Source organism: Barbus barbus, assembly GCF_936440315.1.
Source record: "Barbus barbus genome assembly, chromosome: 25".
NCBI classification, from domain to species: domain Eukaryota; kingdom Metazoa; phylum Chordata; class Actinopteri; order Cypriniformes; family Cyprinidae; genus Barbus; species Barbus barbus.
In genome coordinates, this window is record NC_136753.1 from 28048216 (window position 1) to 28074061 (window position 25846).

Sequence of the window (25846 nt, forward strand, 5' to 3'; positions counted from 1 at the left end):
ACATTCAAAAATATTTCTGAACAAAAATATTATTGATTTTCCTGGAAAAACATTTGACCACAAAGGTACCAAGTGTGACCCAAACATGAAGAGGCCCAGAGGGTTAAATTAAAAAAAAAATCTGCCAATGGGGTCAGAAAAATAAACCTAATTCAAAGGGGAAACCAGATTTTTTTTCCGACCTCATTAGCAGATTTTTCTTTCTTAGTTTTGATGCATTTTTCAGAAAACAAGCCCTACTAATATCATATAATTTTGCATTTCATGTAAATATATCTTGATATAAAAATGTCTAGATATTTGGACAGGAATACAAGACACCATTGGTTTTTACAGTGTGCATTTGAAATGTTTTATAGGCTGCAAATCTGTGTAAAACGAGCACGTGTGCCATATAAATAGAGCTGATAATGTGTGTTGATTGCAATAGAGTCTGATGGAAGCATGTTGCTAAACTAACTTGCTGCGTTAATACACACAAATATTGGGTGAAATTAATTTTTAATCCGATTTTAGATTTTCAGTATTTAATAAAATGTATGTTTATAATCATTATTTCCCTCTGTTCCAGCTCGTTGCAGTGCATTCTGGGATTGCCTTACCCAGGAAGGACGCCAGATTCTGGCCAAAACCAGGTACTTTATGAAGCGCCGTAATTCAATTTTTTTGGCTTGTGCTTATGATGCATAAAATGAAGCTCACTACGTTTACTGTGTTTATCTGGTCCAATGGCCCCGTTTGACATTTTTCTTGGATGTCAAAAGGACTATTTGTTATTCCATCACAGTATATGGTCCACGTCTCACTGAAGTCCATGGATCATTACACAAAGTAATGGCTATGTCAACATGAGGCTAAATCTTCATGTCTTGTGAGAGATGATATGCAAAGCTCTACATAAACAGTAAAAGGCATTATAACTTGAACTCTCTCCTTCACCAGAGAGCAGATTCACATATGTACAGCTCAATCATATCTGTGATTCAAACAGCATTTGGTATAACATATTAGGCAGTAAGATACTAGTGATAAGATGGTGACAAACTAGATCAAGTTGGTCAGCGGAAGTGGTTTAGTTTCTCTAACCTCAATCTTGCGGTTAAACGCAAAGGTATTAGTTTTTTATTTCACCTCTGCTGTCAACATTTCCTCATGTGTTTACACCTACTAAATGTATTTTATTTCAATTTTCATTTAGCTGTGGAGTGCAAACAGAACAGAGTTTTGTGCACAACATGCAAGTTATTTTCTTCAGAAACAGCAAAAAAAAAAAAAAAAAAAATGCTATAGAAACATTTTTTCGATAAGAAATTGCTATTATATATATATATATTTATTTATTTTACTTTTAATTTTAATTTTAATTTAATTTTGATTAAAGATTCTGAAGACATTTGATATATTTTGGTTAATGTGCACACTGATGCATCACAAATCATAAGACCAGGAATGTGTATTTAGAAAGTAAATGGGTCAAATTAGATTTCTCTTTCAAACTTATGCAACCTAATATGCCTATTTATCCAAATCTGGTGCCATTTTATCTAGAAAAGCAACAAGTACTGCACTACAGCATTGTGAGCTGAGGAACATTTACGGCATATTTGCATGTTAATTGTCAGTAAATGTAATTAAATGCATTGTGATAATTACGAAAGTGAGTAAATATAGTCCTACCTGGTCAATAAAAGGGAGATGACACTTCACTTCCCACATCTGAATTAGTAGAACTGTTATCTGCACCATTGTCTACTTAAACCCACGGTTATGCATCCATGCAAATCCAGAGGCCTTTTGAACACGCTTATCATTTGCAGCATGTTTTTGTGCATATTTTTCTTCAGATATTTTCGAAAAATGCATTAAAATGTTGTGAATTAATGAACTGTTTACATTTTTAGCGTACTTGCACTTTAAATGTCCCCTAAATGTAATTAAATGCATCGTGACCATTAGTAAAGTCAGTAAATATAGTCCTACCTGCTCATTAGAAGTGGAACGCTTCACTTCCCACATCTGAATTAGTAAAATTGTCCATTTATGCAATGTGTTTTAACCCACGGTTGTGCAGTCGTGCAAATCCAGAGGCCTTTTTAACACGCTTATCATTTGCAGCAACTCCTAACAATCTGCAGAACTTCAGCTCTACGCGCTGGATGCAAAAATAGCCATTTTAAACAGGAAGTGCCTGTTGACCTTGTTTGCGTATGCGTTCAGTGTAAGTTCAGCACTTATCAATGCGATAGCTGTATTGCAAACAGATGCAGCTTGCAACATTTGGCAGTGCGGTTGCAAAAATAGCGCTTTTTCTATATGGTTTGCATTAAATTTGAATTAATTTGAATTACGGCATACAAGAAAATACTGTTTCAGTCTTATTTTGCATTTAATCCCATGTTTGAAACTGTTGAGTGGAACACCAGTTTTCTTCAGTGTGTCTAAAACACAAAAAACGTTTAATCCCCCCGATTTGTCATTGCATTTATTTACACTTGTGGTTTGTAACACACGTGTGGTGTTAGTTTAGTGTCAGTTTCAGTGTTGAAAAACTAACACAAAAAATGTTGGAGAAAAACTGGAGTTGCAAAAATAATTATTGCTTCCAAATAGGTTCCTCGAACACTGCCTGCATGTTTTATTTGCTCACAAAAACAGATAGTCCCGCCCACAAACTCACACCATTGGTCGAGAAGGTCAGGATTCTCAAGTAAACATTTTGATAGCGGTTATTTTCCAGGGAAATCGCATCTCAATATCTTACTTCTAGTTGTCACATTGAGCAAAGACAGAATAAAGTATTTTAACATTGAAAAGACAGCTTTGAATGAACATTTGTGCATGCAGCATGTGCAAGTAAGAAGCCATGTGCTTTCGAAAGCTCATAACTTGATCTGTTAACTCTTTCTTTTCAATACCTGTGAGACAAATGTGATCTGAACTGCTACAAAATGAGACCTCGAATCACATTAGTGACAAATACCTGCTCTGGTTAGTGTCAGGCAGCCGTAATTACAGCTGGATGTCCCAAGGTTCGGCTGCTATCCACAAGGCTCTTTTTCTTCATAATGTGATGCTGTTTGTGGTGTTATTGCTTCAGAATTGCAGGTGATTACCAAAATATGTTTCCCGATAAAGGGTCTGTGACTTAGTTCCTGGTTACCACACCGACACACAGAGAGAAAGAGGGAGCGAGGGAGGGAGCACAAAAATAGCAGGAAGTAGAGAGGGCAGGCCAGAAAAAAAAATCATCAAGTAACGTGACAAGTTCATCTGAGGATAGTGAAGGAGGGGTGGAGGAAGTGTTTTCATTTTTTTTTTCATCTATCACTCCACCCACCACCTTACTGCTTTTTTTTCTTTCTCTGTTTTCTCTTTGTACAGTGTTCAGGGCAGTTTTCATTTACAATAGTTTCGACGTCTCTAAAAGAATCACGATTTTTCGTTGACTGTGTTAATGAACCAAAAGTAGTTAAGCAAACAAAACGTGAAGTGCTTTGGAATGGAAATGCAATGTATAGTCAAAATGGCATAAATAATCTCCAAATGTGTTTTTAGTTCAATCGTAGATGAAAGAAAGACACATCGAGTGTGTTTTAATATTATTTGTATTATTATATTTTCTTGTTTACATAAGTATAGTGATTTAACCTGTTTGTTTATATTTACAGTGGCCAAAAGTCGGAAAAATTCAGAAAAACAAATATATATGGATGGATGTTTTTTTTTTACTGTGCAGGATTTTGATTTAATTTGCATATATATATATATACACACACACGTTTCCGAAAGAATTCGCTTAAGCTCAGCAAGGCTGCATTTATGTCAAAATTACAGATCAGTAAAATATAAAAAAAATATAATATTATATATAATATAATTTAGGAGTCTCATTCTTGATCTTTTACAGTGTGTTCTTCACTGTGGTCTCAGTCTTAGTCATTTCTAACGCTCAGTTCCTCCAAACATGTTAGACTGGAGGAAGAATAGATTTGTATGTGGTGTACCGCTTAACGGCCAACCTAGATGTAACAAATAATGATTATGAATCTTTTTGCAACACTTTTAGTGAGATTGTAGGTTTAATTTTCTTCTCCTGGCAGAGTTTGGCAGGTAAAGCGCTGCTCTTTGTTTTGAAGGCCTCAGACATGTAACTTAGCACAAAAGAGCATATTTACCCTCTGCCGTACTGTAAATAGCAAACCGCATGTTTGTATAGCCTCTGAAAATATTTTTTAAAGCTATTATGCAAACAGGTTGTATAAAAAGAAACAGTGGTCATGCACTGTCTCAAGGCAAACAAAACCAAGCAAAATCACTCGCACCCATTACTTTTGCTCAAACACATTTGGAGTTTATCTAACAATATTTGTTTTTTTACGAGAAAAAAATGTTTAATGTCTCATCGAACAGAAACGAAACACGCTTTATCATGGCGACGGCGGCAGATAAACGACACGTGCTGGAGGAAGATGAGGTTGAGGAGCAGGGAAAGTCAGACGAAAACGATGTTATTGCAACACAAGAAAGTAAAAAAATGAAAAACAAGCATTCGAACGAAAATCAAATGCTGGAAGTACCTGAGCGAGAGCTTTTCGTGGGACGTCGCGGGAGACTCCGGATGGGGTAAAAAGTATGACTGTACTGTACGACGACCGAAAAAAAAAACAGCGGGGAGGAAGAAAGAAGAGGAGAGGCCATTTCCATGTCGCTCGCAAGACAAGGGGAAAAGCAGAGAGAGAGGTGTGTGAGCGAACAGCCCTTCTCGAACCCCTGCCAGCACTGAGCAGATTCAGCTATGCCCTCCTATTCGCCTGCCCACTTCAGCCCCGCTGCCAAGAGAGAGAGGTCACAACAGCATGAGAAAGGAAAAGAAAACAAGGCGGCGACTGTTGCAACCACCTTAAGGCTCGGTCTTTGGCTTCGTCTGTTGTTGTTGGGTTAGCAGCCAGTCCTCCATGTTTAATACCTCTATGGGTGTAGGCACAAAATGCTAAACACCGTCACCTGGCTCGGGCCTGGAGGCGAGGAGTGGAACTTGGTCCGAAACCAAGCGAAATAAGCATATCTCAACCTATCCCTCAGGAGCATGGTGTCACTTAACACTGCGAGAGAAAGTGTTGATAGAAGGTACATGTACTTACTCAGAGTGCCAAATCACCATCTGACACACGTCCTGAAATAAAGAGTTAAGGCTCCCGAAAGAGTCTTTTGTCAGCATTTGGCATCTGTCCCAGGTACAAGCCTTTCGATTCCTGTTTTACAGAAGTCATTCGCAGCATCTTTAGCTGTCCTCCCATTGCCTGCATGTTTCATGCAATATACTTTGATGTTTATCCATAGGCATTCGTGCACATCAACTTTTGTTTGTGCCTTTGCTATGTGCATGTGTTCAAAAATTTAATTCAAAGTCGGGATCCTGAAAGCAAGTCTGTGATTGTTAGCTTTCCCAGGTGAAACCAATTCAAGATCCTTTTTTGGAAAACTTTGAGTCCTTTTCAAAGAGTTCTTGCTGTGCCGAAGCAGGAGGGCAGAGTGAGAAAGTTAAACCCGAGGCGCCAGGACAAAGAGCGCGAGACAGCGACTTGTCACAGCACTTGTGGTGAAAGTTTGCGGTAACGCTGTACTATATCCTGCTCAGCTGAGGAGAAAGCGCGACACAGCCAGACCAGTGCAATAATCCAGCGTCACCCTGCCAAAAAATGTGCCGTCCCTTTCCTGATGGCGCAGAGATGATGACAGAAAGAGAGAGAAAGAGTTGCAATCGTCCTGTCTTCCTCTTCTTTCAGGCATTGTCATGGGCAGCACAGTGTGTGACGTCAGCACCCCCCTTTCGTCCTTTTGTTATTTGTCCATTTATTTGTCAAAGTACTGTCCTCATGTCGCAGTTTCTTCTGCTTTTGCTCTGTAAACTCTCTGGAGGGAAAGAAAGAACCGTTTCTTGACGCCCGACTTTGGGAGAGAGAGAGCGACACGAATATAAATAAAGCACAAGAGCGCAAGTGAATAGAGAAAGAGAAGCTGCCCTTACAAATCTCTCAGTCTGTCTTCCTGCCTTCCGACCGGAGCGCTTGTAAAACTTTCAGCTGTGGCGTCCAGGGCCGGCCTCCATTGGCACCGGTTCAAGAAGAGAGCTGGCTGCGTCTAAAGCTCCCGCTGATTGTCTCGAAGGAAGATGAGCTCACAGAGAGAGAGAGAGAAAGGGGGTCGGGTTGGTACCCATGAGGAGGGTGTTGGTGCGGACAGTAGGTCAGGATAAGGGGGGCGGCAGAGGTGGCACAAGTGCCAACGGCAGCTGCTCTGGGAGTTCAGACAGGGAGCATGAACCAGAGCAGAAAAAGGACACTCTACATCCCTCTACATCCCATTACCGGTGATGCTCTACACTCTTAAATAAAGGCTGCAAAAGGGGGGTTTCATAACGATGCCATAGAAGAACCATTTCTGGTTCCCCAAAGAACCAGTTCTTAAAATAACCATTTTTTTCTTAATGTGAAGAATGTTTTTTAATTAAAAAAAAAACAACTTTTTCCACTATAACAAACCTTTTGTGCAATGGGAAACTGCATGGATGTTAAAGGTTCATCGCTGGACTGTTAATGCCAATAAAGCAACTTTCTTTTTAAGAGTGCAGGACACTCTTCTGTGCACCTTCTACAAAGTGACATTGTAGATGTCTTTTTGAATGCATGCAATTATAACATTCAAAGAAATGTATATAAAGATGATTTTTTATCAAGACAGACTTGTTTGTAGATAGATAGATTGATAGATAGATTCCAAACAGATGTTCTAGGGCACATGACATACTATGTTCGTGGTAAGATTTTTGTAAGGTTTCTTTGATGAATAGAAAGTTTTAAATTTTTGAAATCCTTTGTAACTTTTAATGCTACCTTGCTGAATAAAAGTAATTTCTTTAAAAAAAATGTGCACAGATCCAAAACTTTTGAACAGTAATGTACAGCAATAAAGGTTTTCTGAGTTCCCATAATTCCACTCAGATGGCAGCATCCAGGTCATGTTCATACAGGACTGCTTGCACCAACTGGACATTGCCATTGAGCTAAATGGAAATGCTAACAGATATCTCCTTCAGGTATATTAAAACTCCCTTGATCTGGCTAAACTTAAACTTTATTGTCTTAAGAGTTGCATATTAAAAAGCAAGTTTTTTTGTCAAAGAAAATGACATTTTCTCAATGTTATTTTTTTATTTCAGGGCTTTATTCCACCTTTAACAACTCAGTGCTACCTGTGACCTCACCTGACAGTGCTCTCTATGGCAAATTGGCTCTGATAGACAGAGAGTCCTGCCTTTTTCTGGGAGACCTCGCCAAATGGCCCAACTCCCTTAATGACACATAATGGCTGGAGCTGAAGGACGGCTGCTAGGGAACGTCCTAGGCGCGTTACTCGAGCGCTGCGGGGACTCTGCAGGGTTTAATAGTCTCTTTGGCGCCAGCAGCTGAAGGACGTGGCCTCTCCCACAGGAGCTATTACCCAGAGTCCCTCCACACTGATATCATCCTGTGTAACGCAACGCTGAAGCTGCGGAGAGAACCAAAGTTCTGTTCACTTCCCCCATCTGTATGCAGTGACATTCATGTGAAATAAGGACACAATGAAAGCCACTTGCTTTTAGCAATACCGTCAGAGGTTTGTCACCTGCTTTGCAAGTGTATAATTGGGCAGGCTTGGTGACTTTCAATGCAGTCCTTGCACATTTCTCATTTACACATTAAATTAACTGAGAAAAGAACTTTGCAAGACATTTCAGCTGGGATTTCTGTGGTTACATTGTTTGCATAAGACCTATCCTGATACGACATTGTGCTGGAGCACTTTTTTTTTGTAAATTTTATGCCTTCATTGTACACTTTTTGTCTGTGCAAAAGACAGACTTATTTAAAAATCCCTTAAAAGAAGGGTTAAAAATAAGGTTAATAGGACTCACAGATAGATAGATAGATAGATAGATAGATAGATAGATAGATAGATAGATAGATAGATAGATAGATAGATAGATAGATAGATAGATAGATAGATAGATAGATAGATAGATAGATAGATAGATAGATAGATTGATAGATTATGTTCTGGGCATTGCTAGGGTATTCTGGGGGTTGCTGGGTAGTTGCTAAGGTGTTTTGAGGGTTTTTGGGTGGTTATCAGGGTATTCTGGGGTTTGCTAGGAGTTTCTTGGTTGTTTGTTGAGTGGTTGAAAGGATGGTATGGGGGGTGCTAGATGGATGCAAGGGTGATTTGCATTTGCTAGATTTTTGCTGTGGTGTTCTGGGGGTTCCTAGGTATTTGCTAGGATGTTCTAGGGGTTGCTGGGTAGTTGTTAGGGTGTTCTAGGGGTTGTTAGATTGTTTTGAGTGTTACTAGGTGATTGGTAGGATGTTCTGAGAATTGCTAGGTGGCTGCTAGGGTGTTCTGGGGGTTGATAGGGTTATTTTGGGAGTTGTTTTGAGGCTTTCTAGGGGTTCTGGGTTATTTTTTACGGTAGTTGTGTGGTTGAAAGGATGGGGGTTGCTAGATGGTTGCTAGGGTGATTTGCATTTGCTAGGTTGTTGCTGTGGTGTGCTAGGATGTTCTAGGAGTTACTAGGTTGTTTTGAGGGTTGATGGGTGGTTATTGGGGTGTTCTGGGTTTCTAGGGCTTGTTGGGTGGTTGATAGAATGGTATCGGGGTTACTAGGTGATTGGTAGGATGTTCTGGGGGTTGTTAGGTGGTTGCTAAGGTGTTCTGGGCATTGCTCTGTGGTTGTTTTGGGGGTTGTTGGGTGGTTGATAGGATGTATTGGGGTTACTAGATGGTTTCTTGGAGTTGCTAGGGTGTTCTAGGCATTGCACTGTGGTTGATAAAGTGTTCTAGTGGTTACTGGGTGGTTGTGAATGTGTTGTATGGGTTGCTAGAGTGTTTTGGCATTGGTGGTTGCCATCATGTTCAAGGGGTACCTGGGTTGTTGCTAGGGTGTTCTAGGCATTGCTTGGTGGCTCCTAGGATGTTCTGGGTGTTGCTAGATGGTTGAAGAGGGTTGTTAGGTAGTTGCTAGTAGCTAGATAGTGTTCTAGGGGTTGCCAGGATGTTCTAGGCATTGCTCTGTGGTTGCTAGAGTGTTCCAGGGGTTGCTAGGAGGTTTCTTACTTTCTCAAGTCTTATCTCTGCTAAATTAAATCTGATCATTCTGTACAGTTCTAAAACACCTCAGCTGAGTAAGCTGAATACATTTAGGTACTGTTCTTATTTGTTGCACATCCAGTTTTCAAGTAGACATTGTGAAAGTGCAACTCTTGAAGTAGACTTAAGACACTACATATACATGTGCCTTTTATGCATTATTCATCATCATGAGCATAAGAAATCGCACCTGAATTAGTTCTAATATTCCCTTTTACAATCTTACATTACAGATTATGTTTCCAGTTTTCTTTCGGTGCGATGATCCCGAGGGCATTATCACATGATCTTTAAGAATTGTTCAGGGTAATCAGTCCCTGACAAAAGTGCACATGTTTGAGTTAACTGTTCGTTGACCAGGTGGTGACAATTTGGCATAGTTATCACATTGCACAACAGGGACCGAGCAAAAGTGCAGACAAAGGTTGCAGGATGAAACATGTTGAAAGATCAGACACTAACAAGAACGCAGCAAGTCAAAAGCTGATAAATTTTTCTGTAAACATGCAAGTGGTAAGGGTAAGTACTTATTTCATGTATAAACTATTGTTATTAAATTGCACATTTTATGCTATCAGCTTCATTACATTATTTCTCATCAGTTCTTTCAGAAACATTATCTCAATTATTATTGTTGTTTTCTATGGCATTACTGTAATTGCTCACATTTTCTGAAAACTAAGCACATTAGTAACCCACCCTGCAACACCTGGGGAAAAAAAAGAGTTTTGCAAAGAAAAAACTATACTAACATTTCAACAGAAAGGTCAAAAGTTGTTTTCACTATAGCCAAGAAAAGATCATTTTGAAAAGTTTTTTAGTGCTTTCACATGGGAATGCCATTCGATCAGTTTTGTCAATAAGCTTATTGTAGCCAAGGTCAAAATATTCACAGAGAAATCTGATCTTAGATCAGTGATATGATGCGGTTTCAGTTGAGGGACTTTGGAGGGGCACAGCAGAACATCGGGGGCGTCTATGGTGAAGTGGCATGTTTTAGTCAGTTTAGATACAAGTATCTGCCAAGTGCAATGAAATCCCTAACTCTCAGCACCTTAGCAACCACACAGCAACAGACTCAGCAATGGACTTGCATAACCCTGTAACACCACCAGAGCATCCTAGAAACTGCATAGCAATATGCAAAGAAAAAAGGGAAAAAAAATTAAAAAACACCCTAGTTACAATTTTCTAAAAACTACTAGTACCTTTCAACTGATAAAGGAACAAATGTTCAGAACACCATAGGAACTACATTGCAACACACTAGAATACCCTAGAATACCCACTGCATATCAATACCCTGGTAACCCCTCAGAACATGTGACCAAAACCAGCTAAAATACCATATTTGGTATTTAATGGGTTCCTCATTGCAACCCATTAAAACCCTCCAGAACACATCAACTAGTGCAGAGCAACATGCTAAAAACCACTCAGACCTTAGAAGGTGCATAACAACACTCTGGAAACCACCCAGAACATCCTAGGAACTGATATCATTGACTTGATTGCACAGATACTATTTAAACTGAACTGAGCTAGATGATGACATCACTGAATTCAATAATGAAATGCCTTTAACTGAAAATTGAGTGTTTAATCTTGTCATTTTACATTATTGACACTATTTTCCTATTTTGATATTGGAAAGTTGCTTTGACACAATCTGCATTGTTAAAAGCTATATAAATAAAGGTGAGTTGACTTGACTTGATAGTAACATAACATGATAGTAACATTAAAAGACACTCAGATCTTGGAAGATGCATAGCAACACCCTGGCAACCACCCAAAGCATCCTAGTAATTAATAGTAACATGTTTAAAAACAATCAGATCTTAGTAGTTGCATAGCAGCGCCCTGGCAACCACATATAACATCCAAGTACCTGCAGAGTAACATGCTAAAAACCGCTCAGACCTTAGAAACTGCATATCAACGCCTTGCCAACCACTCAGAGCACCCTAGTAACTGATAGTACCACTTTAAAAATTACTTAGATCTTAGAAACTGCATTGCAATTCCCTGGCAACCACCCAGAACATCATTGTAACTGCAGAACAACATATTTAAAACCACTCAAACCTTAGAAGCTACATAGAGCGTCCTAGTAACTGATAGTGACATGTTTAAAAAACACTCGGATCTAGGTAGTTGCATAGCAACAGCCTGGCAACAACCCAGAGCATCCTAGTAATTGATAGTAACATGTTAAAAGAAAAAACTCAAATCTTAGTAGTTGCATAGCAACACCCTGACAACAACCTGGATCATCCTAGTAACTGGTAGTAATGTTAAAACAAACACTCAAATCTTAGAAGCTCCATAGCAACACCCTGGCAATCAACCAGAACATGTTTCACCACATGGAACGTAGTAAAAGAGCGGGACAGGATTTGCACAGGCAAGCACTAATGTAGTTCAAAATGTAGTTTCCTTCCTATACTGTTATCCAGCCTTCTGGCAGAGGCCGTTGCATCATGGGAAAACTTATATTCTGTGAAAGGAGGTCAGCAGGACACTTGTATTTTCCTCTGTGTGCTCATCTGCTGCTGGATCCAGCATTTGTTTTATAGTGAGGCAGTATCCTGTTGCCTTTGTTTAGTTTGAGTCTCACACACACACACACACACACACACACACACATGTGTCCCTCAGGAGCGCGTGCACTCCTCTGACCCACATCTCCATGGGTTGTCCTCATTGTTTGTGATTGTGAGTGTGAATAATAAAGCCGCTGGAGTGAGGTCACGTCCTTAAGTAGCTGTTCTTCTGCATTATTTCATAAATCAGTTTCAGTGTAATAAAGATCATATATAGTTTAAGTAAATACACAGTTATACTATATGCTATCAGTTATTGTTATTCTATATGCAAATATGAACCAAAACAATATGCATTTTTTTTTTACCTCAGAGGTTTAAGAGGAGCATTTCAGTTCTCCAGTTTTATTTGTAATAAACTGGTGATCTGGAGAATACTGTACAGTTGCATCATAAACTGCACTGTCTCTTTAAGATCTTGAGCTCCACCTCTGAACCTCCTTGAATTCACTGGCCCTTTGAGGGCATGATCAGTGGACGGGAGGAAGGCGGAAACAGCGCCATCTTGCCACCGGATGAAGCACTGCAGCACAAACAGCTTAGAACATGAGCTATTGTATTTCACTATATCGCCATCTAGTGTCAGGGCAGGAAATATTTATATGAATGATCCATATTAATAAAGAGTACAAATATTAATTAAACCTTTTAATTAATTAATTTAAATAATTGCATAATTTAAGATTTAATAGATTTCATTTGCTATGTCTAGCAATGTTGTTGCCTAGTATCAGGGCAGGGAATATTTACTTAAATAAATATAATAAAATATTTAATTAAATGATACATATCAGTGCTATTTTAGTACCATGTAGACATTGTTACGGTTTTATTAATAGTTTTAAATTATTTTTATATTTTAAGTTTTAATTTTAGTTTAAGTTTGAATAATTTTGTAGTGTGTTTTTGCCTTTTTTATGTCTGTATAGTTTCTCATATTTTCTATTTCAGGTCTAGTTATTTTAGTACATTAAATGAAAACGTTAAACATTAAATATTTATTTAATTCGAATGTTTGTTTAAAGTCAAATGTATGTTTTTAATGGTTTTATATTGTATCTTACACATGCAGTATATATATATATATATATATATATATATATATATATATATATATATACACATACAGTAATTAATTTAACATGATTAAATATGATCTAACATTACTGCCAGAAAATAATATTCATCTAAATAAATACTTATCGTACCGTTTTTCCATGTTGAATCCAACTTAAATCCCACAAATGTGAACAAAATGTTAACATAAAATAAATATATAAATAAATAAAAATAATAATAACAAATCATGTTATTCGTCAGCTAAGTGTAAATCCTGACATTAATTCCAGGCATGCATTTTCTACATTATATTGTTAAAATTGTCTCTGGAGTGATGCACCACCTTTAGTTGCCTGTAGGTGGGGCCATATGACCATTCGAGCAATGTATTCATATTCAGTGAAGCTGAGGATAAAAACTAGCCGATCAGAGGGAATATTAAGTAATTAACCCTCATAGCACCAATTTTGTAATAAGTTATTTGCCTGCTAATAGTAATTGTGATATATGTCAGGTGTAATAAATAAATAATAATAAATAATATTACATTTAACATAACATTTTAAAATAACATTTAAAAAAATCAACAGATGCATGCAGGACAATAAGAACGTACTATTATAATTATTATTATTATTTATTATGATTATCATTTTTTCTGGACTGGAAAACCAGTCATAAGGGTCAATTTTTCAAAACTGAGATTTATACATCACATGAAAGCTGAATAAATAATCTTTCCATTGATGTATGGTTTGTTAGGATAGGACAATATTTGGCTGAGATACAACTATTTGAAAATCTGGAATCTGAGGGTGCAAAAAAATCTAAATATTGAGAAAATCCCCTTTAAAGTTGTGAAAGTTGAAAGTTAATTTGAAAGTTGATTTGAAAGTTGTTCAAATTAAGTTCTTAGCAATGCATATTTACGGTAGGAAATTTACAAAATATCTTCATGGAACATGATCTTTACTCAATATCCTAATGATTTTTGCCATAAAAGAAAAATCAATAATTTGACCCATATAATATATTTTTGGCTATTGCTACAAATATACCCCAGCGACTTAAGACTGATTTTGTGCTCCAGGGTCACATTTTAATAAAGTCTTAAAGTGTTGAGTTTAAAGTTTAATAGTGTTTTTACAAAAGGGGATCTTCTAGTTATGAATGTATTTGACAGTCACAAATATATTCACACTATTCCAGCTTTTGTCAATGGTTGATCAGTCAGTGGCCTTCATGACCTGCTTTTGCACAGGCCAAGTAGAGCTAAACCAATAAGAGGAGAAAGCTCTACCGTTCAGCCCAGCGATAAGCTCCACATCCTGCAGGCTGGTTCAGTTCCAGACGCTTGTACACCCTCGTGACCGACAGACACTGTCTGGCCTGGATCTGCTGCAGCTTGCTGTCAAAGTGCACAGCACAGGTTTCATCTTTGACCACCAGCAATTTTCTTCAGAAAAAGCAAAATAAATAAATTACATTACAGTATCTTTATGTTCAGCTATAGCCAAATCAAATGTGTGTTAGATGTGTCAGCAGGGGGAGTGTCAAAAATACACATTTAGCAATGACTCATTCCACTAAATTTAAACCTGACGCCCATCAAGGCAGCAGCAGTGAGTTATGAATTCAGCAGTGATATGGATCAGGTATAATTGTAAGAAATCCCAGTATTTACATTAATTAGACAAATGTGTATTAATATGATGACTGGGTCTGTGTGTTGACACATTTAACATGTTCATTATGCATGAGGTTCAGGAGTAGAGCTCAGGACACACAGAAGCTGATAACTGAATGAAATAAAAGTTAATGAATAAATTATTAAATAAAAAAACGAACGACTAAACAAATAATAAATAAGAGTAAATAAATAGAATTTAAATAAATAAATACATACATAATGATATTGAATAACAATAAATAAACAATAAAATAAAAAACGAGCAAAGAAATAATAAAAAAGTAAATAAATATAATTAAAATGAATGAATAAAGAATGAAATAAAATGAACCATATATAAATTAAATAAATAATATATAAATAATGAATCAGCATGCATATACAATTTAAATCCAATAATAAATAAATGTGATTTGAAAAAGAATAAATAATTAAACAAGCAAAGTAATTAAAATAAATTAATAAACCATAAAATAAAATTAATAATATATAAATAACGAATAAACATGAATACAATTAAAATGCAATGAATGAATGAATGGAAATGTATCGCCGGACAGACAGAATCATACAAAATATCCATAATCATACAACTATCTAAGAAGTAAATAAATAAGGTGTTTTCAAGTGTCTAAATGAGAAAGATGTTGGACTTTACTTCTATCTATTAATTCAACTTGAGAGGATCTACTTCCATGTCCACTAGTAAAGGCAAAAGGTGATTAAAAGTGGTGAAAAATTTATTTCAACCTACATAACATTTTCCTCTAATATATAAAGTTTAGTCTAAAATCTTTAAGTTGACGTCCATTTGTCAATTAGCCATCTATGGTATTATTTCTTCTTCAGGCCGTGGTGTGAGTGACAGATGGGTCAGTGGGAAAATCCTCTTAGCAACTTTCTGCTGATGGAGCTTCATGGAGTAAAGCTCCACACTTTCTCATTACTAGCTTAGCACCACCACATCGAGGCCTCGCTTCCTTTTGTTCAGCTTTACTGGATAGAGTTTGAAGATAAAGGACATGTCTGCCGAAAAGGTGAGTTTGTTTTGATTGACTGATTGATTGCATAAAGCATGTCGTGGCCTTTATTATTATCATCCGAATAGCTGCTGATCTAAATGTTGATTCTCTGAAGGACATTCAGAGATCGAATCATTAAGCAAACTAGATCTGTCAACAGAATGGATTTAACGCCAATTAATATATTTAACATGGATAATTAAAAAGCACACCGAACACGCTGTCATTAGTATGTTGGTTGATGACACTTGTCTAATTAGTGAGGTCACTCCTAGTCCTAGTTAAACAGGAAAGTTCAGTGATATTGTAGTGAATAACTGCAAAGCTTGTTACAGACGTGTGCAAATGACTGAATCAAACACTTCCAGCCATGAATTTCAATATGACTTTATCACCTTGTGCTAAATGACTGTAAAATATTTAGGTTTTATATTTGCAGAACTAGTAAGACTATTGGTATTACTAAAGGAACTAGTAGGAAATATTAGGCATTGCAGATTTATATCATATTTATATGGTGATACGGTCCTTGTAATCAAGAAAAAAGTTTATAATAATGATGTATTTAGCTCAAGGGTTCATAGATTGACCGGTAATTTTTAGTGTAAATGCAAACATGTCTCATTCAAAGTATAAAAGATGACCTACGAACACAACTCGAGTTCATTTAGACAGTGCAAATACTTTCATTTTTAACCTTATTTAAGCTAAAATTGATTTCAAAACTATATTTTCCATTAATTGAATTTCCATTAAGACACTTTTTCCATTAATTGAATGGAAATATGGTTGAATTAGGGGTTTTGTTTTCCTCCACACCTCATGACACGGATTGACTAAGGTGACGGTATTAATAGTCTTATTCTGGCTGTGTCTTAAGTGGATCACACACACTTACACACTCATACACACACGTTCAGACTCACAGTCAGTACAGAGTGTCTCCTGTTTTAGGCCATATATACAGCATGAGGGTGAAAAGATGTGTGGAAAGGTTGAACTTAAACATATTTGTGAAATGCAGTCCACAAAGAAGAATAACGGATAGATGTGAGGTTTTGCATTACTGACTCCTGCAGCTTAATCACTCACAAACAGGATGCGTTGTATAATGTGGTTATGCATCAGATCACTGCTGTTATATCAGTAGATATAGAGATGATGCAGTCTTTACATTTATATTTAGTCATTTAGCAGATGCTTTTATCCAAAGAGACTTACGAATGAGGACAATGGAAGCAATCAAAATCAACAAAAATGAAATGATTTGCAAGTGCTCAGTTAGCTTAATGCAAGACACGTAGCAAGATTTTTTTTAAATTAGATAATAAATAAAAAGAAAACAGCTAGATTAGAAAATATATTTTTTTTAAGAAAACGAGCAGTAAATGGATAGAGTGCAAGTCTAAAAGGGACAAGGTTAGACATCAATCTTATGTATCAAAATCATTGTGTATTATAATTGAATTTTATTATCTAATTAAATTCTGAAGTGTATAGGGATATACTGTCTGCCCAGATTCAGTCAAATGCAGCAAAGTTGATTGGGCAGTGCTTCATAGTAAAAATTGACCCAAAACATACAGAAAAAACAACCCAGGAGTTTTTGAAGGTAAAAAAGTGGAATTTTCTGCAATGGCCGAGTCAATCTTCTGATCTCAACCCGAATGAGCAGCATTTCACTCACTGAAGACAAAACTAAAGGCAGAAAGACCCACAAACAAACAACAACTGAAGTCAGCTGCAGTAAAGGCCTGGCAAAGCATCACTAAGGAAGAAAGCCAGTCATTGCCTGCAAAGGATTCTCAACAAAATATTTATTATTACATTTGAGCCCCTGAAAATGGGGGGACCGTGCATAAGAATGGTTGTAATTCCTAGCACTTTGTTATATTTTTGTTCTTCCCCCTGTGAATTAAAGCTTAAAGTCTGCACTTCATTTTCAAATTGATTGTTTCATTTTATTTTTATTCTGGTGGCATACAGAGCCAAAATTATGAACATTTTGTCAGTGTCCAAATATATATGAACCTAACTGTGTGTGTGTGTGTGTGTGTGTGTGTGTGTGTGTGTGTGTGTGTGTGTGTGTGTGTGTGTGTGTGTGTGTGTGTGTGTGTGCAGTTTCGTGCTTCAGATTTTTTTAAAAATATATTTTTATGTATTCCCATACACAGCATAACTCAGAGAAAAAACCTTTATATCTTTATATAATATAATCTTTATATATTTTATATATATATATATATATATATATATAAAGATGAATGTGTTTCAAACTAAAAATGACAAAAATGCCTATTATTGACTGTGTTATATTCAAACATATTGTTCGTTTTTATTTGTTGCTTTCACTTGCATCCTTACTGGTGAGTAATTTAACTTTCTAGCTTTGATGACTTTTAATAATAGCTAATTGTCCAATATGTTTATTACAATAATGTAATTTTTAACTGCACGCATCAGAATATTGCAGAAGCCCAAAAAGAAGAAGCCCGAGTCGACTCCAGCAGAGATCAACGGCACCGAAGCCAAACCCAAAAAGACCAAGAGCAAGAAGAGCGGCGATCTGTCGGCCGAGAGCAGCCCGGCCACTCAGAGTACGGCAGACAGTTCATGTCCTGATGTTACATCACTGCGCTTCTGTCAGTCTGCTAACACAACTCTCACAAACCTCCCTCACAGATGGAGAGAAGGTGAAGAAGAAGAAACTGGAGAAGGAGAAAGAATCAACAGAGAAGGAGAAGGAAATCAAAAAGAAAGCAAAAAGTGCCCCAAAGAAGAAGAAGAGTTAGTGACCTATTTGTGTTATTTTAGTGTCATTTATATATTAGTGTCCTCTTAGTGTTATTTATATTATTCATATTATATGATATTCATTTTATCTTTTTGTATTATATACAGTATATATATTATATTTTATTTTTTATATTTTCAGTTTTCATTTTAACTTTAGTTTTAAGTTTTAGTTATTGACATTTTTATTAGTTGTTGTTTTATTTATATGATTATTATTTTATTTATATGCTATTTAGCTTGTAGTAATTCCAACTTATTTTATTGCAGTTAGTTGCAAAAGGCAACATTTCTTTCAATTACAATGCAGTTTTTGAAAACTGAAAGCTTTTCCAGCTTCTTTTTGTCATATAATATTTATTTTATTTTTTATTTTATTTTATTTCAGCTTTTTCAGTTACCAAAAATTAGCCTTGGTTAACAGCAAGAAACAGCTGTGATAGTAAAGTTTTCTCTTTCCAGCAGGATAATAGCATGACATTTGAAAAGCAAACTGTACCAGAATTAAAAATATATATATATATATATCTAACCACTTATATGTTTATTGCAAAACAGGTTCTACAGAAGATGATGATGAGGAGGAGGATGATGAAGAGACCACTCCTCAGAAGAAGACCAAGAAAAAGACTTCAAAAGAAAGTTCTGATGGGAAGGAAAAAGACAAGAAGTCCAAATCAAAAGGTGTCCTCTGTTCACATGTACTTTAAACTACTTTAAATATATAATAGTTTTGTTCGATTCAATAATTTGATTTATTTATATTTGCTTCATGAAGATGTCAAAGAGGATGTAGATAGTAAAGGAAAATCTAAAGCCAAGAAAAAGGAACCAGCCTCCATGTTTCAGATAAACGGAGACAAGCCTGAAACCAAGAGTAAAAAGAAAGGTAATGTTTTGAGAGCTCTTCTATATGCACGTCTATTTGTTGATTCAGAATAATACATCTGTTTGCAAATGTGGTGTAAAGCAGCTGCCAAATCTGAGAGTGAAGATGAGAGCGAACCAGAAACCAAAACCAGCAAGATGAAGAAGAAGAGCAGCTCAAACCCAGCGTCCATGTTTCAGACAGGAGGGGACAAAGACAAAGACAAGCACAAGGACAAGGACAAAAAGACAAAAAAGACCAAAAGTAAGTTCTGGTCCTTTCTTAAAGCCATTATGGTACACACAATTTTACTTACTGACATAAAAAATATAAATTCAATAATAAAGAAAATTCCATGTTGTTTTTCATGTGTTTATCCTGCTACTTTTGCTTTATTATTTGTAATATGTTATGTAATTATGCACATATAATTGTATTACTATAAATTCTTCACTGAATAAGTAAGTAAATAAATAAAATAATATCTGCATTGCATATATATATATATATATATATATTTTTTTTTTTTTTTGAATAGCAATGAAAAATTCAGTTAAGGGACCAAATGGAGGGTTATACTATACCATAGTGTGAGGAATTTAGATATTAATTGTTGAACTGATTTGTTTCCATAAACTGGCAGCACATGGCTGTTTCCATGTCTAATTTGATTGTTTCTCATCCTCAGGTCCTGCTAAAGCAGAAGAGACGGAAGACTCAGATTCAGAAGTGACACAGAAAAAGAAAAAGGGCAAAGGGAAAAAAGGCAAAAAGGTGAATTCGTTTATATTTCACTTTATTCTCATTCCGGTATTTATTTATTATAATTTTTCTCTAGTAACGACAGTGCACATGTAGTTTTTGGGTGGGAACTATGATGACCATGGTAACCGTGTCTAAGATGACCTCTCTTATTCCTGTGAAGGAGGAGCGAGCACCTTCTCCTCCCATCGAGTTTGACAATCTGGAGGAGTTCGTACTTCAGCCTGCACAACAGGGCGTCACGGTGAGGTGCAAAGTGACCCGTGACAAGAGAGGGATGGACCGAGGCCTTTACCCAACGTACTACCTGCACCTGGACAACGAGAAGAAAGTACGACATCTATATTTATCTGTATAGGCCTTCATTGTGTTTTGAAAAGAAGTCTTAATATGCAGACCAAGACTGCATTTATTTGATCAAACAGTAAAAACAGTAATATTGTGAAATGTTTAGAATGAAAAATAACTGGTTTCTATGTGATTACAATGTAATTGATTCCTGTGATGTTTTCAGCATCATTACTCCAGTCTTCGTGATTCTTCAGAAATCATTCTAATATGCTGATTTGCTGCTCAAGAAACATTTCTGATTATTATCAATGTTGTGTCGCTTCATTTTTTAGAAGTCTTTTGTAACATGCCTTTACTGTCACTTCTGATCAATTTATTGCATCCTTAGAGAATAAAAGTATTCATTTCTTTAAAAAAAAACATGCGATATCTTTATCTTATCAGTCTGGAATAATCTGAATTCAGATTTGACTAATTCTGATGTCCATCTTATATCCAGGTATTTTTGTTAGCGGGAAGGAAGAGGAAAAAAAGCACAACCTCAAACTACTTGATCTCCATTGACCCGACTGACCTCTCCAGAGGAGGGGAAAACTTCATTGGGAAGCTGAGGTAAGTGGGTTTTCTTACATTGCCATTATAGCTGCTACTCTTGGATCCTTTTAGAGGTCTATAACACAGTCTCTTTGATTTAAAGGCGATTTGCATGTATATTTCAGGTCAAATCTGATGGGAACTAAGTTCACGGTGTTTGATAATGCACTGCATCCAGACAGAGCTCTGCCGGACATGTCTAACGCACGGCAGGAATTAGCAGCCATTATCTATGTAAGGCAACATCCACTGTAACACTGTAATTTTGGTTGAAACACTAATCAGTTATTTAATGCATGGCATATTTGACTAACATTCATTTGCATTGTGGCTTTAGGAAACAAATGTTTTGGGCATGAAAGGACCAAGGCGGATGATTGTAATTATTCCTGGCATGACCAAAGACGGAGAACGAGTCCCCATACGACCGCGTAGTGTAAGTTAAAAACAAATAGTTATTTATAATGATTTATTTATACATAATTATTTAATTAATTCAATTATAATTCTTTTTATTTATTAATTTGCATGTATTTTATTTACTTTTTAAAATGACATCTGAATATACTGCTTCCCAACAGGAAAATGATGGCTTGCTCATTAGACATCAAAACAGAAATATGGAAAACTTGATAGATCTGCGCAATAAGACGCCAGTGTGGAATGAAGACACGGCGTCACACGTGTTAAACTTCAACGGCAGAGTCACACAGGCCTCCATCAAAAATTTCCAGATTGTGCATAACAAAGACCGTAAGTAACTCAGCCATATCTCTGCAGAGCTGTTGATATTTCTCTAAAACAAAAGTTACTGTAAGTTTGAAAAGGCATACTTGAATGCTATATTTTGCATTATGCAGAACTACTGCAATTACAAATGTAAGGAATACAACCAGAGTATTTTAATATTATTATGTAGTATTATAGTGTGTATAAACTGTTTTAATTTTAATTAGAATCATTTCATGTGCTTTGTCATTTTTATTGATTTGTTTAAGTTTCTTAAATATTTCTATTTAGCATTTATTTATTATTTCAATTTTAAAATCAGTTTCTAAAATCAACATGATCATGGGGCAAATACTTATAACTTCTGTACTTCTGTAAATGCTCTTGAAGTTGAGTTGAAAAAAAGGTTACACTTTATTTTAAGATGTCCTTGTTACAGTGTAATTATGCATTTAAGTACTGAGTTATATTAATTAACTACCAGGTAATTAATTAACTAGTTTGGCTTAGGGTTACTTGCATGTAATTATGCATAATTAACTTATAATAGTAAATACATGTAACATATGTAACAAGGACACCTTAAAATAAAGTGTTACCGAAAAAAGTGTCTGCCAAATTTGTTAATGCAATGCACTGTATCCCACAATGCAATGCATTTAACTTCACCATCCATTTCCAGTGTAACAAAAGTACCAGAAATAATATTAGCTGCTATTTTAATATGTATTGATTAGTAACTGTCAAAAGTGAAGACATCTGTACACAAAAATGAATTAAAAATGCAAAATAATCATATTTGAAGATATTTCATACTGATACTTTGCATACACTTTCGCTATTTGTAATAGTAATAGTACAAAGTGTGCAGTATACGTTGTGAAATATGCAGTGCCTATCAGCACTCTGAACAGTTTGATGTTGTAAAATACATGCAAAATGTTATTGGTATGTTTGCCAAGCCAATGTGTCATTGCATGACCCTTTTTTGTGCTACATTTCAGAGGACTACATCGTGATGCAGTTTGGGAGAGTAGCAGACGATGCCTTCACTCTAGACTACAGGTATCCTCTGTGTGCCGTGCAAGCCTTTGCCATCGCTCTCTCCAGTTTTGATGGCAAAATCGCCTGCGAGTAAAAGCGTAAAGACATCCTGCTGGTGTCTTTCTGTGATTTCGTCATACGCAGCAAATGGGAAACGTTCTCACTCAGCATCAGCTCAAATCACAACAAGACCGAAACCCATAAATCTGTAAAATAAAGCCACTATTGCTTGTGAGGTTGCATGATTTTACATGCCACAAAGAGATCTGCTGGTGATATCCGCTTTGCTAAAATCAAGTATTGGTTTTAGAGGTGGTGAACTGAGAAGGGAGGAAGTGCATTGAGATGTTTGATTTGAGCGTTTGAAAACTGGAGAGGTGAGGAGGTCACGTTAGGCGTGGCGTGTGTTTAAAAAGGGAAAAAGAAACAATGGATCGTGTTTTAGTTTTAGGTTATGCATACAATGCAATTAGGAAAAATGTGTTTTAATATTGTCTGCTTCACATTTTAGTAAATCGGGTTAAAAACTGTGTTATCTCATACCAAAAACATGAATAGAAAAAGCACTTTGTTTATAGGAATAGTTCACCCAAAGTTGAAAATCTGCTGAAAATGCTCCCCCTCAGGCCATCCAAGATGTAGATGAGTTTGTTTCTTGGACAAATATAGCGTTTCATCACTTGCTCACCAATAGATCCTCTGCTGTGAATGGGTGCCGTCAGAATGAGAGTCAAACAACTGATAAAAACATCACAATAATCCACACTACATCAGTTACAACTCCTGTGAAGCAAAAAGCTGCGTGTTTGTAAACAAATCCATCATAAGGGCATTTTGAATTTAAACTGTTGCTTCCAGCTAAAATATGATAATCCATAAACACACCAGTGAAAAAGTCCATCTCCTGTTGCCCTCTCACATCAAAATCAATCAGCAAATTAGTTTAGAGCTGTTTTGGTTTTGAAAGTGGTGCTTGATCTCTGCATATTTCTCTCCCGATTCAGATGAGACAACTTTTTCACTGAAGAAAGCAATATTGTGAATAGAGGACTCATATTTTAGCCCAGGGTGTCAAACTCAGTTCCTGGAGGGCCACAGCCCTGTAGAGATCCAGCTAATCAAGTCCTTCAGGCCTATTTTAAAACTACATGGTTTGTGTGTTGGAGCAGGGTTGGAACTAAACTCCAACCAGGAACTGAGTTTGACAGCCGGAAGCAATGGTTTGATGTTAATTGATGGATTGGCTTGCTTGTGGATTATTGTGATGTTTTTATCAGCTGTTTGGACTCTCATTCTGACGGCACCCATTCACTGCAGAGCATCCATAGGTGAGCAAGTGATGGAATACTATTTCTCCAAATCTATTCCCATGAAAAAACAAACTCATCTACATTTTGGCTGGATGAGTACATTTTTTTACATTTTTAATTTTTGGGTGAACTATTCCTTTATAAAACATTTCTATGTATTTTGGGCAGTTGTGCTGTGTTTTGTGTGTGTAACCGTTAAGAATGCTTATCTGAAAGCAAGCAAGAAAGCTGTTGTCTGTGCAAGTGTGCCGAAAGCCTAAGATTAAAGCAAGGTCCAGATTTATCAAAGCTGATAGTAAATTTCTGATTGCACATGCAATATCATTGACTGATGCTTGGAGTATGTCAAACATCTCAACCACTCATGCAGGTTCTTGCTTACTCAAGCAAAGATGATAATTAATAAGTGTCATTACAGGAATAACGTGAACTATCACCTGATGCAGATGTGAACACCTAACATTTGGTGTTAATAGTTTTGTTTTGCCTTGTACGTGTCATTGTAGTTTATGATTATTTGTGTAACAGGATGTATTTGATAAAAACCCATAACTGTCTTAATCCGTGCAGACAACAGTAATTAGTCTTGTTCTTCCATTTTTACTTAATGTGAATGTAGAAAGGAAAATGCAATACATTTAAATAAAATAAAAGTGTTTGTAAAAATGTGCTTCATTTAAGAGTTTTATTTCTGGGTGTTTGATGGATGTGTGAAAGGTTTTGCTTTTGACAGTTTAAATAAAAAAAACTAAAAAGTCAACATGGAATAAAAATGTACATTCTTGCACATTCCTGTATTTTGTCCATGTTTCAACTGTACATTTTTTACATTTTTTGAAATAACTTTCTTTTTCACTTTATGCCACCAAAGCAGCTTTAACATTGAACACTGATGTTAACCAATAGCCAAATAGCTATTTAACATTAATGCTTAATTTTCATTTCATAAATACCACGACAATAATAGCAAATTACAGTAGATTTGGAAAATTATGCAAGTACAATGAGTTGTGAATGCTGATTTATAATGACTTTAAATGCCTTTCTAAATCTGGTAAGGTAAAAAAAAAAATACAGGTCTTGAAGATAAAGTCATAGCATGAGGCCAAATGAATGAACTGTATGACAGAACTAAAATCTCTGTGCTACTAGTATCGCTTTAGCTTTAGCTGTGATATTACACTGGGGATCTCTCTTTAAACTTTCAGCCTCAGGCCAGACGATCTGTCACAGCCTGCTGGGTTGGTTGTCCAAACTTGTAGGTCTCAGAAAAGTTTACCACGCAGAGTTGCTGTGATAGTTTCAAATGCTTCCTCATCTTGTCCCAGTAGCTTTTTGTAACCCTTGTAATATTTTAACTTTACTTTGCTAATCTTTACTCTGGACCATACTCACATGTTTCAGATTTGGCCTACAGACGGAGCTCTACGCCTGTAGAGACGTATGTTAAAGGAGCATACATGCATTATAATCTTAGGCTCTATTCCAGCGTATTACATCACTGAGTTTGACTGCTGTGCTCCCCTGAGACGCTGGTTGTGGTGAAGAGGTTTCACTGTTCACACTCATCGCTCTGGAATGTTGAATGGATTCTATTAGAATTCCTTGACGATGAAGAGGATGATGATGGCCTTCTAAGGGTCTGAGGACCATGCAAATATAATCACTTGGTTTTGCAGATTGTTTGAAATACAGTGATAAACTCATTTAATGAGTTATATATATATATATATATATATATATATATATATATATATATATATATATATATATATATATGTGATCCTGGACCACAAAACCAACCATTTTTCGATTTGTACATCATCTGAAAGCTGAATAAATAATCTTTCCATTTATGTATGGTTTGTTAGGATCGGACAATATTTGGCTGAGAT

At 36.2% G+C, this 25846-nt stretch overlaps 1 protein-coding gene across 1 annotated transcript; it reads left to right on the forward strand.

Moving 5' to 3' along the window:
• The first annotated feature begins 15470 nt into the window (after nt 1-15470).
• LOC306844738 (tubby-related protein 3) lies at nt 15471-24612 on the forward strand. The gene is made up of 13 exons (XM_079377100.1): nt 15471-15575; nt 18034-18157; nt 18243-18347; nt 18912-19037; nt 19132-19242; nt 19327-19485; nt 19910-19995; nt 20147-20314; nt 20774-20886; nt 20994-21102; nt 21206-21304; nt 21450-21621; nt 22602-24612. Exons 1-13 carry the CDS (start codon nt 15561-15563, stop codon nt 22733-22735), a joined length of 1521 nt encoding a protein of 506 aa, XP_079233226.1. The 5' UTR covers nt 15471-15560; the 3' UTR covers nt 22736-24612.
• The last annotated feature ends 1234 nt before the right edge of the window (nt 24613-25846 follow it).